This window comes from Salminus brasiliensis, chromosome 1, assembly GCF_030463535.1.
Source record: "Salminus brasiliensis chromosome 1, fSalBra1.hap2, whole genome shotgun sequence".
Lineage (NCBI taxonomy): Eukaryota > Metazoa > Chordata > Actinopteri > Characiformes > Bryconidae > Salminus > Salminus brasiliensis.
The window spans coordinates 79,919,208-79,936,422 of NC_132878.1; the positions used below are offsets into that span (position 1 = coordinate 79,919,208).

The following is a 17,215-nucleotide window of genomic DNA, read 5'->3' on the forward strand; positions in this document are numbered from 1 at the left end:
AGGTGCCTCATGAATTTCAACCGTGAGCAAAGATGCTGACTTGGAGAAAGACCCTTGAAGATGCTTCCTCTGAAATAAACATGAGTTTACAGCAGGGAGACATTAAGCAAATCTCTGATGTGTGGAGTGTTGCCTACCAAAGCAGGGGGTGGACAGACTGGAATAAGCTCAGCCAGATTCTTTAAAACCGAGCATGACTTCTAACACCCAGCCACTAAGTATGTGTGGGAAAACTAGGTCAAGCGGACCACTAGGCTCTGTTTGGGTTCCCTCACAACAGCGTGAGCTGCGGCCTACATCAGGACGGCCAGAGGCCTGGGTCGCTGTGGTGGGAGACATAGTGGGAGTGTAACTTGTCCCTCATCTGTCCAGTGTTAAACCAAGTGACATTCCAAAGCAATAAAAAAAGACAAATACAAAGTTAATATTTTAAACATATAGATGTTCTAAAATACAAATGATAGTTATATTAATTATGACATGGTAGCCTGTTTCTTTACATACTGTGCATGGAGGAGAGTCTGGCCACTTTAGCATTTGCTACAATCAAAGTTAAAATCATCTGGTGTTACATGAGATTACAGGGGTGGGCGATACGGCATCAATACAATATTCCAATATGTCAGTATGTCTTATATCTTTATTTTTTCCTGACATATCTGACATTTTTCTTATTGTGTGGGTGGTGGTTTGTTGGGAGGGTGGTGGATGATTCTATAGACACACAATACCTTTACTTTCAGGTGTGTGTATGAGGACGTATGCTAGCTTCAGCAGAAGCTCCAGCACAGCCCCTCTGCCTTCCCTGCTAACATCACTGGTTGGCAGAGACTAGGAACTGTAGAAAATCTCCAAAAAAGAAGAGAGAAAGAGAGAATTCACCTGAATCCACACAGGGTCAGTAAAGCGAGAGAATGGCTGCGCCTCCCACGGCCAGCCGTTAACAGGCTGATTTCCCAGGGCAGTCTGGAGCTGCATTCAGCAGCTTTAAATTACACACCATTACTGCTGTTCCTTCCTCCATTACAGGGAAATAACACCATAACTCAGCCTCTTTTAAAGGAGAGCAGCTCTGGGCTTAGAACAAACGCAAGCTCGCCTCTCCCTGGGTGGTTACACTTCAGGCCTTGCCGAGCATCAGTAACTGCGGAAAGACCAGTGCTAGCTTGTTAACTCTTAGAAGTCCAGAACTATCGTCTTATTGCAAGAAGCAGAATGTGAAGTCAGAGCATTTGGTGGAGGAGGCAAGTACATGTAAATAAATGTATTTTTAAGAGAATGTATATAAGAGTTATAACTTGGTGCTTTTAAGTTGATGCCAGTTTAGTTGTTCAAACATTGTTAGGCTGTATGACAGCAGAACGAGTCAGCCTTTCTGATATTTTCACATCTTAGAGAAATCTACGTTTGCTTCAATACACATGCTTTTGTGCAACTGTAATGAATTGTTAGGAAGCAAGAGAGCTAATGAGCCAATTTGGTGACTTTAGCTACATTAAATGAATAAACTAAATAAACTAAATAAAACTAATGCCATGAATAAAAAATATTAGTGATTTATTACACATGCATATATGTAATTATGTAATTACATATTTAATTATACTGTATGTTGTGCAATGATTTACACTTAAATTCACACATACGTGGCCAAAATTGTTAGTTGTTTTCCAACTAATTCCAACCAATGCCAACTACTTTAATTTAGGCTTAATTAATGAAAAAACAACATATTCAAATAATAAAATACATATGGTTCTGCTTACACCTTGGATTAATTGAAGGTTCTTAATTCACACTTTCAATGAGCTCTGAGTGAGAAATAACAGGCAAAAAAGTGGCTAATTTTGCCATTCAGTCTGCATTTCTACTTTAATAATTTAATTGATTTCTCATTGAGTGATTTCTCAATGCTGTATATATATATATATATATATATATATATATATATATATATATATATATATATGAATGAAGAACAAGATCGGTGAGTAAAAAAGAATTTTTGTCACTCAAAACTGCAACCTCTAAGATTTAATCATTACCGCAATATTGGCCTTTGCATTAATGAGAATGCAGAATGACACAATATTCGTATGAGCCTCTAACCAATCACTCTTATTTGTGTGTTGTTAGCATCCTGACCAATCAGAGGTTCTTTAACAAAATTCACATCATCACAAGTGAACAAGTGTCAATAATTATTTGTCCAAATTAAATAAAGTGTACGTGTACAAAAGAATGTAAATATATACTGTAATATCCAGGGCAGCTTACATTTGAATTACGTTACACAACCATTGACCAAAATCTCCTATTGGTGTAGTGTGGTGTTCTTGCCCAGCTGAGAAATCAAACCCTGGTCTGCCACAGAGAAGGTGGTGTTGTTACTTACCACACTACACCAACTGCAACAGTGACATGTAGAAACAGAACTGCAGCGTGGTATTTTGTCTCTAACACGCAGACCTGAGCAGGACAGTGTACAGCATGATGGACAGGCTGTCATTATGTGGGACTCAACCTTGAAAATGGTTTAATTACGACAGTGAACTGTGACGATCAGAGCATTAGGCAGGGTCAATCACTTAGCCACCATGGAAAACGCTTCAGAGACATTAACCTGACCTCATGCTACCAAAAAATACTGTACTGCAGACTGACCTCAGTAGTCCAATACTGACTAATGCAATATTGCATTAAAGTCAAACGACACAATGTAATGGGCTTCAGCTAAGAGTAGAGAAGCCAGTGTCAGCCATTTAAATGCATAACCTAATGAAGCATAATAAAAAATGAAATAAACAGCTAGAAAACAATCTGTTTCTGTGTTCTTCCACAGCTTAGACGCATATCAATTACTGTGCTATGATTCCACATTGCAGTTTAGAAACGAGAAGCAGAGATGACCAATATAATGATATTAATGCTTATTGTGACAAATGACTTCACGCTACATCACCATAAACTGCTGCATCAAAATCAATGTATTCTTTGTTTTTATAGTGTTGTGTTTTTTAAAAATGTATAATCTTTAAACAAATAAGAATTATTGTCAGGCTCCGCCCCTACGTCTGCCCCGTCTTCGGCCTTCCTGTGTCAGTCATTCCCAACCTGCCTGTCAGTGTTTGTTCTGGTCTATCATGTGCCTTCCTGGAACATGAAAATGTTTTGAAAGACTGTGGTTCCAATGTGAAGCAACTGAAGCTCTGAAATATTATATAAAACAAAACAATAATTTTTTTCCATGACCAGTTTTGAGCGTTCTGTAACGTAACTTTTTGGGCTCACATTGTGTCAAAATCATACAGTCCTGATAAAATCATAGAAACTTCTGTTCACGTCATAGATGTTCCCACCACAGACTTGCTGTGCGTGTTCTGACAAACCATCGCATTCATGCAGCCTGACAAACAGTCAAAACAGTTTTTATGAGTGCCATCTTTAGCCATGTCACATGGAAATGTAAATTATGCAGAATATTAAACACAGCGCAGTCTGCATGTAATTAGTCAATGACGCAATCAACCTGTATTGCAGCTCAATAACTATGCCTTGATTTAATCTGAACAGATAAGCTGCTTCTGTAGAATTCACTCCGCTGCTGTCTGCAGGCACATCATCCATTAAGGCAAGTGACTCAACTTCACCAGTAACCATGTCTGCAAGATTTGCTTGATCATGAGCAGCTCCTTTGAAATTTCCACACTTTTCTCACTCCCTCATGCTGGCACACCCTTTACCCTAACCACTGGCAATAACAAAAGCCTGGTGTAATCCCATATTAATAACTGCAAAAGTTTGGCAAATGACATGTTTTGCTGATTTTTTTATGTATTACTTGAGTTTAAAAATACAGATCTCTACAGAGAGTCATGCTCATCCATTTGGTTAACTTACATTTCATGTGTATTGTTTATGATTTTCCCAATATGTTCAATTCAGTGATTAAGTAGAAACTGAATTATTAAAAAAACACTAATTTAAATCAATACCACATACAAAAATAACATTTGCATAGAATATACTGTGTTAAGGTCTTAATTTGACCTCATTTTGTGTGTCTTGATTTGTGACAGAATTCAATCTTTTTTTTGTTACATATTATCAAATCTTTTTTGTATATTTGTATAGCGTGGTGTGAAAAGGGCTTGAAATTAGAGCTGGGCAATATGGCAATATTTTATCGTATCGTGATAAATGTTGTTATTGTGGTACACAATATGCTTTTATGAGTATATTGTGGATATTGCCTGTGCTTAAAAACACTGATCGACTGCACATTTCATTACAAAGAGTGTAATCAGTCTTATTGAATTGAACAGAGTGCAGCATATTTTGAGTAGAACTCATGGTGACCAGTATGGGAGAGTACTTGGAGGGCAATTGTTTTAAATGTTATGCTGTTGGTGCATTTTGTCTACATGACAAAATATAGTGATAAATATTGTAAAAAATGTCTTTAAATATTGTGATATAAATGTATATAGTATGTATATAGTTTTGCCATATGTACAGCATATCAAGAGGCTCAAAACTATTTCTAAAAATGAAATAATAATTTTTAATGAGTGGGTTGATGCATATTAATTCCTTAAAAACTGTTGCGATCACATTGTGATCCTAATAAAATCACATGACACATAACTCACTGTGTGGTTGAATATGTAATCAGTGTAAGAACACCGTAGAGCATGTGAACTCTGATATGTCTGAAGTAATATATATATATTTTTATGTACTGTTCAGCACACTGGCCTGTCTGTTCTTGTTGCTTAGAAGCGGTTTACTTCCTGTGGTGAACCACTGACACCACTACTGTATCAGGATGACTGCTTCTTCTCTTTAAGGCAATCTTGGCTGCATCTATGTTTACATGCTTGATAGTACTCCTCAGCTGATCAACATCTTTCTCCATCACTAAAACAACATTCTTCAGTCATTCCCCTTTGTCATCTTGGCTAGTGCTAAGCTGGCTGGTATTTTCTTGCTTATCAGCAGGCAGTTTATCAGTTATTGAGCCAGTGTCTTGGATCATGGTGGCCTGCTGTATGGAACCTTATTTCTTTATACTTTACACAAATGCCACTCTAAACCATTTGTTAGCTCCCTTGGGCATATACGTATATATGACATATAAGTGTCCAATTATTTATAGTTATAATTGGAATTTCCCTGTAAACTGCCATTTCAACCATTGCCAAGTTCAACAAGGCTGTAAGGGCCGAACTTCTAGCCATGGAGATAAACATACTAGTCATCTTTTTGGATGCAGCCGAGTACAGAGAGTTTCACCATCCCATTCAGGGAATACCTTATGAGCAATTTCACACACAGCTCAGATGTCTGTTAGCCCAGTTCCAGACGGCTTTGGGCTGCTTTTGAAGAACTAAGCATGACAAAATCCTTTTGATGTTTGTTAAAATGTTCTAGTTGCTGGAACACAGCCAATCCCTCAGGTTGCCATGTCAGTGCCAAAGACAGATTTGATTGGTCAAGTAAGCTCAAGTAACAGGTGAACATTCAAAGCCATTCCACGTTTTCACTGTGTGAACAGTCATATTTGGTATGCAGAATATTCAGTTCAATAAAGCTTTACTGTCATTATACAAATGTGGGATTCTACAGTACAGCGAAGCCCTGTAAGGCTACTTCTCCCTGGTCCAATCATAGAAACAGATAAAAACATGTTTGAATTTAATTGATTGACGTCGACATCTCATAAATGAACTGCACTCTGTGTGTAAAGACCTGTAGTGTTAAGAGAATTCACTCATCTGAAAAGGCAGCCTTCATTTCTAAAGCCTCATTGCTCCACAGGAAAACCTAACATTGGATTTAGTCATTTAGTGTAATTAGTAGAGGCCTGACTTGTTTTTTTGCCATTTTTTTTGCTTTCCAGCAGTAGGGCACCAGTGTACCCTGCTTGTGCTGAATATAATTCATTAACAACCTGCCTATGTCTGTGCCCTTGCTGCCTACCCTGAGGAAAACATCTGTTAGTTAATGTCAAAATAACTCAGAACCCCCAATACATGATTCTAAAGCAATCGCATAGAAATATAATTCAATTACGCTACGTCTTCTACATTATACCACTCTACTGTGGCGGCTGTGTGATGTAAGAAATTGTGTTTAAAGCCCCTGGGAACCTAAATCTGAGTTTTTGTTTCTAATTAAATTAATCTGGCTCCTCCGGGCCCCCAGTGTAAATGTATCAAGTATGAGGTATGAAAATCTTGTATCGCAAAAAAGTCTTTAAATATTGTGATATACTATTTTTACCATATAGCCCCACCCTAATTCCACCAGTATTGCTCTCCTCTCAATGTAGATTGGGGGGTCCAAAAAGTGGTCAGGCTTGCTTAATCACAACTCTAACATAGCTCCACCCTCTTTCCGAGTCTGAGCAACCTGGCGAGCTAAAGCGAACTTAGAAAGCATATTAGAATCCAGCCATCTGTGTGTTTGGTAGCTACGTCACCCAGTTACGCCAGCATTCAATGTGTGTGCATTCCCTGAATGTATACCCAACAGGAACGTGGAAAAAAGCCTTAAATCCATCAAGTTTTAAGTTTGTCATGGACTCAGTGGTGTCATCTACACCCAGCCAGGTGCCTGGCCTGCCTGGCTAAACTCTTGACTCTCTCCTTTATTTTGAATGGTCCTCACCTTATGGACAGAGGGTGAGTATGCGTAGCAGAGCTAGGTTTGCGTAGCACTAAGAGAGGGAGCCGGGTTGTGTAACCAGGCTGTACTTCTTGGTGGAGGAGCTCTAGGAGGTCAAGTTCAAGTTTGTACATGTATGGCAGTATAATCCTGATTCTCCCTGCATGCGCCATGACACTGTGCATCTACAAACGCTAAAAAAGCTACATTTCCTGTCTCAAGGCTTATTTGCCTGTCAGTCACCCACAATTATTTTAACATTAAGACCATGCCCAGACTGTTCTCAGCGAGGTATGTTGAGTTAACACCTAAGTTTAGTATTATACAAAAATAAATCTATATATAAAAATGTATTCGCAGTGGCTTTAAGGTGCAAATCGAGTGTCAAACTCCTCACTGTCACTGCACAACTGAAACCATTCCTCACAGACATATGAATCACACACCACAAGTCAATACTACTGATGGGAAAAGGCATCTGAGCTCATGAAACACTACGCACCTCTAGGCCCTGAATTTGAAAGTGTGATGAGAGGTAAGGGAACATGAAGTATCCTTTGGAGACAATAGGCAGCCAAGAAAGCAAAGCAGGAATTCTGCAGATACTGAGGATTCGAACAATGCAGCCCTGGCTCACTAACACATATTATCCTTAGTCAGTATACCTGCAGGACTGCCTACATACACCCCCTGAGCTATTATCATTCAAACACCCATTTTTACTGCTAGTATATAGGCCTCCAATAAAGCACCTTGGAAGATGATTATTACCCTGCTATATCTTAAATCACTCTGACCACTTACCCTAGTATATAAGTTCATTAAGACAGCACTCACTGGCCACTTATATCTTATAACATATATCTTTGTTAGTCAGAGATTGTACCTCAGTTTCTAACAGCAGTTGAAACTGCTGTGTGTAAAAAGCATTGCTGCTATGCCTAATACACTCATAAAAGTGTAACACACACTACCATGTTTTAGTGTCACTAGCACCCAGACAACATCAGTAGTCAGTGGTGGTCTTATGGTGGTCATGCATACAGTCAGCAACTGCGAAATCTAAAATGTTTACCTGTGATCAAATGGCCAATGACTATAGTATATAGTGTATAGTGAAAAGTTCGGAGACCACCCTTCACTTATTTAACGTCCAGCCATTTAGAACAGGCCACTTCCAAAACCCTATTTCGAAGTTCTGAAAATTGTTCACAGATACAAAGAAAATGGGATGCCTAACAATCATGCAAGGCCACCTAAACTGCACTTTATGCTTTCATCTTTGAGACAGAGAGGAGAAAATCAAGTACTGAAGAACTCCACAGGTGCTTGTGTTGATTTTGAGCTGATGTCTTGGCTAATGATGGCCTGCTGAATGGGAGATGACTGTTTTTTGCAAACTCTCTAGCCTGCTTGTTAGCTTTCTTGTGCATGCTGAAGAAGAGCCACTTGCATTAAGGAGGAGAAAGAACATGGAAAAGGAGTTACCATTAAAAGATACAAAGAAAAGGGGACAAAATCAAGCCCCACTCTCACATCAGATCTGAAAACATCTACAGGTATTCCAACCATCTTTCCACTGTTAGAAGATGACTCAACAGGAAAGGAAGTGAAACTGATCAAGACGCTCCTACTGAGAAGAGCAAACAGACAAAAGCAAGTCTATTAACACTAGAACCCTGAAACAAATCTGAGATGTGGAGTAAGGTTTTAGGGGTTGAGGAGTCTACATGCTGATGCTGAAAGCTAAGTAATAACGTGTACTGAAACCTTTCACTGGAAACGAAATGAAGGGTGGTCTCTGACTTCTGCACAGGTATGTAGGTGTACCTAATACCTGGGAACTCAGTGTACACTGCTGCACCACTCGAAAATGAACGTTCACATATAAACCTCTACAGTGGAGGTGCATTGCATCATCCATCCCAGTAGCACACAAACCCTTCAAGAGCTGTCTTCTGAAAGAAAGGTTCTGACAAACACTTGCTCAGACATGCTGGGAAGAGCTTTGCAGCTACAGGCCTACAATATAACGAAGACCTATACAGACTACCGACCAGTAGCCTATATTTTGACCTACTTACATGGGACATGACAGCGATTACAGTGAAGCACATTCCTGCTCTAAAAGCAAACCCTGCGTTGGTCTGGTCAATTAGCAAAGAGGGGACGAACTGAGCCAGAGCTAAAAGGGCCTTTCTAACAGAAGGCACAAGTTATTATCTTCATCTTTTCTTAATGTCCAGAATAATCATTAAACCCTTCCAAGCAGCACTCCACCTCTCCGCATGTAGCCTCCATTCAGTATACGGTCCACAAACTCCACTAAAAGCCTTGAGTAAGAGATGCGAGCAGTAAGGTTTTTGAAGAGAGCAGCTGTCTTCCACGCGTGCAAAGGGAAACAGATTGCCCTTCGCTGAGTCATACGCCCAAACGCGGCTCCCTAAACCGCTAGGCCTTAAATAAATCAAATGATCCGGCAGGAGCTCTAATTCAGGGCCTATTACGGCAGCACATTAGCGCATTACACCTCTACGCCTCCGCTGTCAATGCTTCGTTACCGCTCTTTTGACAGGCTCGGCTCACGCAGGCACTGGGTCATCGTAAATCAGATCCGCCACGCCCCGTCACAAATGGCACATTTCGCCTCGTCGCACAGCCTGGCCACACTGTCCAGAAGCATCAGCGGGAGCACTGATGGTGGGGTTTCCACTCATTCAAACGTTTTGCAAAGCTGAAAAAAAAAGTGAATTTCCAAAAAGTTGGTAAATGCAAATGAGTGCGCTGTTATGTATTAAAGGAGGGTTGAACTTGCCATATCACTTCCCTGCCACCTATCAAACCTCTGCAAACGTCCCCTGCAGCAAATAGTCCTGAGTGGATGTAGTCCCGAACACTTTCGGCAGCGCTACATCATCACATACTCCAAAATCTGTTTCCATCAATAATTCAAATGTATGGCTTTTTCATCCTGGGTTTTAATTTCAAATTTGCATAAAAAGGCTGGATGGAAAACCCTTTAACGTTGGTGATGAGAGTGATAACATGCCGACTCATCATCAAGAGCTCTAGATCTAAAGGCAAGCGTTCCTTCAAGTTGTAATTATGGATACAGACTTTTTTCAGACTTGTTACTGACCCTAACCTTTCCATTATCGCAGAAGAAAGCAAGGTTGCATAGTGGACGCTGGGTAATACTTAATAATACTTTGGACCATACCATCAGCATATGATGATTTCAGGGGGAGACTGAAGAGAGGGCAGAGAACTGGTAGGAAGCCAGTCCTCCTTCTCTCCTGATAAGTGGAGGCAGGAATGAGATATACCAGAGTTAAAAGGGAGGTGACAGGGTGGTGAATGGTAGTGAAGACTTGCCATAGAGACGTGAACAAGGTAGAGATAGAATGAATAGATCCTCAAAATGTAGTTATTTGTGGGTAGGTATTTGTGTTATTTCATAACATCATGTAGTAATCACAGATTAGGAGACCCACATTTGCTTACATCTGTAGCCATAAGTAACAGCTATTTATGAAGGACTCAGCATGAGTGGAAATGTTACAACTTACCCCATATTTCTAACAGTGGCTAAAGAATAAAGTGATTCAAACAGCAAACATAAGCACAAGCAAACTGAAATACACACCAATCCGGAGAAGCAAAAAACACTGATTATCCTCATCTACAGTGGAGTCTGTCAAAGGGTAGATATATTAGGCAGCAAGTGAACAGTCAGTTCTTGATGACGATGAGTTAAAAGCAGGACAAACGGTCAAACATAAGAATGTGAGACACTCTGACAAGATCCAGATTTTGATGGCTAGACAACTGGGTCACAACATCTCCAAAACATCAGGCAGGTCTTGTGGGGGTTTTCAGACTTGCAGTGGTCAGTACCTACTAAAAGTGATCCAAAAAAGGACAGCTGGTGAACCGGCGACAGGATCATGGGCACCTATGGGAATGGAGGTCACACCTCGCAACTGACAGGACCTAAAGGATCTGACGCTAACGACTTAGTGCCAGATTCAGAGATACAGATTCAGAGGTCTTATGGAGTCCATGCCTCAAATGGTCACAAGGAGGACCGACTTAATATTAGGAGCTGCTGCTCTGGCTGATGGATGTATTTTATTGATGCATCTACAGTGCGTATCTGGACTTTTCCTCTTTATTTACTCAAGCAAACTTTCGTTGGTAACAATGTGCTGAAACTAACCCCACCCTGTGAAGGCCATACTTCAGCCTGGCTTGCTGTCAGTGTGAGTTGTTTACAGGCCTCCCCAACACAAATGAAATGATATAAGGTGTGAATACAGTGGCTGATACGCAAACCTCTTACGGTCCAAAACAGGAATCTCGAGGAATATCTTATGAAATATCTTAGGATACATTTGTAGAATTTGCATGATAACTTGCAGATAACTTTGCAATGCAAAGTTGAGATATGAGCTTATGCCTAAATGTGCTATTGTTGAACCTGTTCAACTACATACTCATGTATCACTTTACCCTGTGTTGGTCTGTGCCCAACTCTCACCTACATTTTCACAATGGGCAAAGATGCCATTTAGCTAACTAGGAGCATGCACTCGCTAGGCCCAGCTAGCAAATCCCTCACGTTTCAGACAACAAAGCACTTGAATGCTAAGACTTTGTAATTACAACTTAGCCAGTGGGGGAACGGCACCATCCGACAAGGATGTGAAGGCACTAATAGCCCAGAGAGGAGCTGGACGCTAAGTGGCTGTAGTCTAGGTCTGACAGCCACCCACGTACCACTCAGCGCAGGAATGTTTCGCCTCCCTAGCACAAAGCCCAGACCTACTCGGAGCTGCTCAGTGCTTCTTGAGTAACGTTGCCCCCAGGGCCCAAGGCTTCGGAGCCACCAACCGGAATGAAACATGCCAGGCGAATATGGCCGACGCTCCACTTTCTAGTGCTCGGCTTGATGCGTCCCTGGGACAAACGCTCCATTCTGCATTAATTATTGACGGAGCAAAACACCAGGCTGGCCTTCAGTGTTCTTTCTACCATGTCATCCTCCAAACACGTCGAACACGCTCATGGCTCAGAGTATGTGTTCAAGCTAAAAAAGACACATTCTCATCGACCAGGCTTTACGCCTTTGTGCACGAGCTACATTACCGTAGCATGCCCAGCGATGTCATTGTACCGTCCCAGCTGGGAACTGCAGAAAGAGCACCACAGCCCTCCTTTGGGATTAGCCCCGAAGCTCATGATTAGATAGCATTGCCAACGCCGTGTGTGTTTTTAGCAGGTGCAGTCTTGTTGCGGTGTTGTTGCTCGAAAGCCTTTGTTGTTGGCATAAGCTGGGTAAACCTGGCTTCCAAAATGACTACCACCCTTAGGTCGATGACTTCATGCGGAGGTGCTTCACAGTGAGAAAGGAAGTCTGTCTGTGTTCCTAAGGCAAATCCTAAATTATGTAATTTGAGGTGGGATTTCGTATTCACATGCAGGAGGACCAGCTGAACCTCCACCAAAAGAACCTCCCCCAGCGAAGTAAGACATTTCCAGTGCACCAGTGGGTAGGGTAAGGCGTATCAGCGCCTGTGCTCAGAACTGTGCAAGTAAAACATACAGCACAGACATGCTTCCCCAGCGAGGCAAGACCGTGCACACGGCACTGGGTGACCTAATTTCAGGCACGAGGGACCCTGAGAAAGCAAGGAGCTCGTGGCTAGGCACAAGGAGGATGGTTTTGCCCATGGGTGTGGTGATGGTGACGGAGGGACTACAGCATCCAAACACCTGAACCACAGCGAGGACCAACATAAGCACGGTCAATGAAATACAGTTTCACATTCAGTGTCAGGGCTGGTCTTCAGAGCTGAACCATTGTGCTGCTTTTATAATAATGCTGTAATAATATGCTGATCCTCAGAAGTTGTTGAAGACCAGCCTGCAATATTTGTTCTGTAAATCATCTATTTTGTTGAACTAAATGTATACTTTGATTCGTTCAAACGCATGGAAACAGAACACTGTGATTGCTTAGACAGCTTATTTGCACACTGAAGCCTTCTGCAACATCAGTTACCACTACAAAGCCCAACACTTTGATAATGATAGCAAAGTATTGTGCTGTCCAAGTATCTAGACAGCTGCTCTCAAACCAGACATGCAAAACACTGAAGCCTGGTCATTTAAATTGGGCATCCACGGTTCAGACAACGACAAAGGCCTGACCTCTGTCTTCCTATATCAAGAATAAGTAGGAGAAGACAGAAGAAGGACATGGTTCGTTCCAAGCATGACCCAAATTCATTTTATAGGCTATGGATCGTCCACTGTCTTTGCTGTTATGGGCTCAGCTATTAAACCTTACATGCCCAATGCTTTTTTAGTGCTAACTGTTAAGTGTGTTTTTCGAGGTTTAGCAGAGTTTTCTAGACAGAGAGAGAAAGAGCAAGTATCAGCACCATCAAGGAAACCTGATCTTTGATCAGATCTTTGAATTTTTGCAATTTATCATAGATTTCATGTTCAACGGTTGTTGTAGGCTAACCTAGACTTAAACCCTTGTTTTATTTGCTATAAAAGCTTATGGACGGGTTAAGGCTCTATCTAATGCTTAAGGACTGGCAGTCTAGGGGTTCCAGACAGCAAAGGAACAGCTGTTGTTTTGCTAACAAAGCCTATGGATAGGCTTTCTTTTAATATTTAGGACTGACTGTTTTGAGGATTTCTGCTTGGTCTTCAAGAGAGTATCATCACCATGAAGACAATCCTATTAGATCTTTGATCCTGACATGCTATCAGATCTTTCACTGTTCTCTGCGCTATTAAAAAAAGTCTGTGACGGGGTTTTCTGTATTTTCACTTCTGACTGTTTTGGTTTTTGGTTTTCTCCAGGATTAGCTGATGCACTCATAAACACAGAGACACAGAGCCGGTTTCAGTAATGGTTTCAATACAGCAGTGGTGGTCAACCTTGTTCCTGGAGGGCCGGTGTCCAGCACAGTCGACTGATTTTCCTGCTCAAACACAGCTGATTCAACTCATCTCGTAATTGTCGAGTTTAGTTGGAGTGTGTGTGCAGGCGAATTTCTGTGCTGAACAGCAGCGCTAAAACACCATTGGGATCCGACAGGGAAACATAGAATCTGAGAAGATGAGCCTGAGTCATATCGCAGAATGTACACTGAAGTTTACTACTGTCGGCTACACACTGATATGACCCTCAGGCCTTTTCTGCAGGTCACTCATTCAGCATCCACTAATATTGATCAGAGCTGTGTTCGAAACGGTGCCCTGCTCACTATCCCCTATGTGTGCAAATCCAGCTCACTATACAGAACCCTATATTGTAGGACAATGTTACGTGTGTGAGCTCAACTGCTTGAACGGTTTAAACCTTGTGCTTCTTTAGAGAAGCTGTGCACACATTTTTAAACCAAACAACGTGAGGCATTATGGGTATTCCATGTCCGCTTGGTGTACATAATTTTTACGCTATATATATTTAGGTGTATTGTATTGCTAGAGTGCATTAAAAAGTCAGCACTACAAAATGACGGGACACCAAAGTAGTGCGCTATATACAGAACAGGGCACAGTTTCGGACACAGCTTCGCTATCTGGGTGCAGCCTATCAATGTAAAGTGGGCGGCAGTGTGGTGTGTGTGTGTGTGGGGGGGGGGGGTCATTCAAACACATTTGCAGACATGAAGTACTGAAAAATGTGAAACATTATAATCTAAAATTCAGAACCTGAAACATGCCTAAATTGCTACTCTCTCACATATGGAAACAAATGTAAATAAGCAAATCAGGAAACTAATACTGGATTGCTCACACACACATTTGTTACTTATAGGGGCTGCCATTTTCGGGTGGGCTCATTTTGGCACCACCAGTTTTGAGAAAGTTGTACTGGGAGACTTTGAATTATCTAAGCCAAACCTACCCGTGCTGCAAGGTTTCTCTGAATGTAGATTAAGGAGTCTTGTCCAGGGACCCTTACTGGTGTAGCATGGTGTGTCAGCCACTGGGAAGGCAGTGGTGTTATCCCCTACGCTACAGCTGCTGCTAATATGTTGAAAATAGGAACTGATCTTGATATTATAACGAAGAAAACGATCTAATCTCAGTATATGTGCATCATTAAACCCCAATCACGTCACAGATGCTTCATGGGAGCAGTTATTGTGTCACTTCTTGTGTGAGATCAATTCTATTGAGCATGGTCTTCCTGTCTATGAGGTGTAAGCTGTAACAAACAGGGAAGCCCTGGATTAGTCAGCACCATTCATAAAGGTCATCTATCCGAACATGCACAACACACCAATGTGAGTAGCCTACGTGCCTGAATGTCTCTCTCTCTCTCTCTCTCTCTCTCTCTCTCTCTCTCTCTCCCTCTCTCTCTCTCTCTCTCTCTCTCTCTCCCTCCCTCTCTCTCTCTCTCTCTCTCCCTCTCTCTCTCTCTCTCTCTCTCTCTCCCTCTCTCTCTCCCTCTCTCTCTCTCTCTCTCTCTCACTCTCACTCTCTCCCTCCCTCTCTCTCTCTCTCTCTCTCTCCCTCTCTCTCTCTCTCTCTCTCTCTCTCACTCTCACTCTCTCCCTCCCTCTCTCTCCCTCTCTCTCTCCCTCTCTCTCTCTCCCTCCCTCTCCCTCTCTCTCTCCCTCCCTCTCTCTCTCTCTCTCTCTCTCTCTCTCTCAGGCCTGCTCAATGAGCCTGGCTAATCAGTACGGCTCACTTCATGTCCGGGCTTGACTGAGGCGTTGCAGGTTACCTCACGTTGCTTGTGCTTTTTTTGTTTTTTTTGGAATGCAGACCCACAATGTTACCATAAATACGCGAAATGGCGGAGTTCGCCGACTGTGTGTGTGTGTGTGTGTGTGCATACACACACACTCAGACTCGGAGCACAGAAAAAGGGCAGAGAATGCCACACGGTGGATCTAGCTACTGAGGACACGAACGGTGACGACCAAACCAGCAGTGCTGCGAAAAGCCACAGCCAAAAATGGACAAGCCTGCATTCACCCCCATCACTACAATACTCGGTCGATTGAACGAGGCTCACATTTTAAGCCGTATTTCAGTGGGCTCGGTTATTACCAGCGCGCTCGTGAGATAGATTTCATTGTTCTAAAGGGGGCTGCTGAAGCCCACACTGCAAGAGAACGAGCCATAATAATCCCCCCCCCCCTCTTATTCGGTTCCCTTTCTGGCCATATTGGTCAATGCATTAGCAGACAAATGAGAGATTTGAGGATTAGCACTGCAGTGTGAAAGCATCACACCCTCGGAGACAATTGCAGGCCCGTGCACGAGCGTTATGCACGAGCCCGGGTCATGATTTATGGCGATTCTGAAGGACTATCTATGCAATGGGCATTCATTTGTGCATGCAGTAATATTACAATGAGCTGTAGTGTTTGCATGGATACGTATAATGTAACATATTCGTCCCCCTTATATCCTAATATCCCTGCACTACACTGTTCCACTGAGTGCAACCTATAGGACGATATGAACGATATACGCGGCTCAATGTAGTATAATATCCTGTATTACTGCAATAAATCCTTTTCAAAACGTCTTTTAGCTGCTGCTCGGTCAGGTGCACAGCTCTGGACATCATCAGCCCCCCCATTTTGGCTCCCCCCTCGCACCCTTTCTTTCCCCCTTGCGCCTCCGTACTCACCCGCAGCGCGGACAGGTCGATTTCGTCCAGGCTCCTGGCCGGAGAGTCGCTCGCCATGATGAGCTCGCAGAATCTGAGCCCCCCACAAAATCAGAGCAGCTACAGGGTCCGCAAGCGCATGTATACAGACTCGGCGCGCGCTCCGTCTGCTTCTCGCTCTCAGTTTCCCGGATGAGGATGATGATGCTGCTGCTTGCTGCTGCTGCTGCTGATGAAGATGATGATGGTGGTAGTAGTGGTGTTAGATCAAAGCCGCTCGCGCTCACTTTTCCGCACTCCCGGTTCCACCGGACGCTCCTCGCGCCGTTTGCATGGTGCCGCTACCGCACAACTCGCGCCGAAGGCAGCAAAAAGCAGCAGCCGCGAGAGCAGCGAGTACACAGAGCGCACGGGCGCGCGCGTCACGCCTCGGTCGGCGCGAGGGTGTCAATCAGGGACGTTTCTTAGGGAGGGGCGAGGGAGAGGAGGCGGGGCTGGCAGAGACGCGCACGCGCCACCGTGGCGTGTTGTAGCTGAGCAGGGCGCGCGCTCACACTCACACTCACACACACACACGCACACTCTTAAGCTATATGTCCAAATGTTTGTGGACACACCTTCCAACGAATGCATTCAGATACTTTAAGTTGCACCAATTGCTCACACAGCTGTGCAAATGCACACACACAGCTTATCTAGTCCCTGTACAGAAGTACTGGCAATAGAATGGGACTCTCTGGGGTAGATCAACATGAACCCATTGGCACTATGCCTAATGCCTTGTCGTGGGCAAGAGGGGTATAAAGCCCCCCAGCATGGAGCTGTGGAGCAGTGGAGCTAACTGTGTTCTCTGGAATGATGGCTGGTACTCCATCCGATACTTTTAGGATA

General features: G+C 42.9%; 1 protein-coding gene across 9 annotated transcripts in view; it reads right to left on the minus strand.

The window, feature by feature from the left end:
• tnikb (TRAF2 and NCK interacting kinase b) overlaps positions 1-16,729 on the minus strand; it is a 90,451-nt gene extending 73,722 nt beyond the window's left edge. For all 9 annotated transcript variants that reach the window (XM_072690502.1, XM_072690494.1, XM_072690456.1 and 6 more), the window contains exon 1: positions 16,346-16,729. In XM_072690502.1, coding sequence (XP_072546603.1) covers positions 16,346-16,402 — 57 coding nt within the window. In that variant the 5' untranslated portion in view covers positions 16,403-16,729. The remainder of the gene's footprint in view (positions 1-16,345) is intronic.
• Between the last annotated feature and the right edge of the window lie 486 nt (positions 16,730-17,215).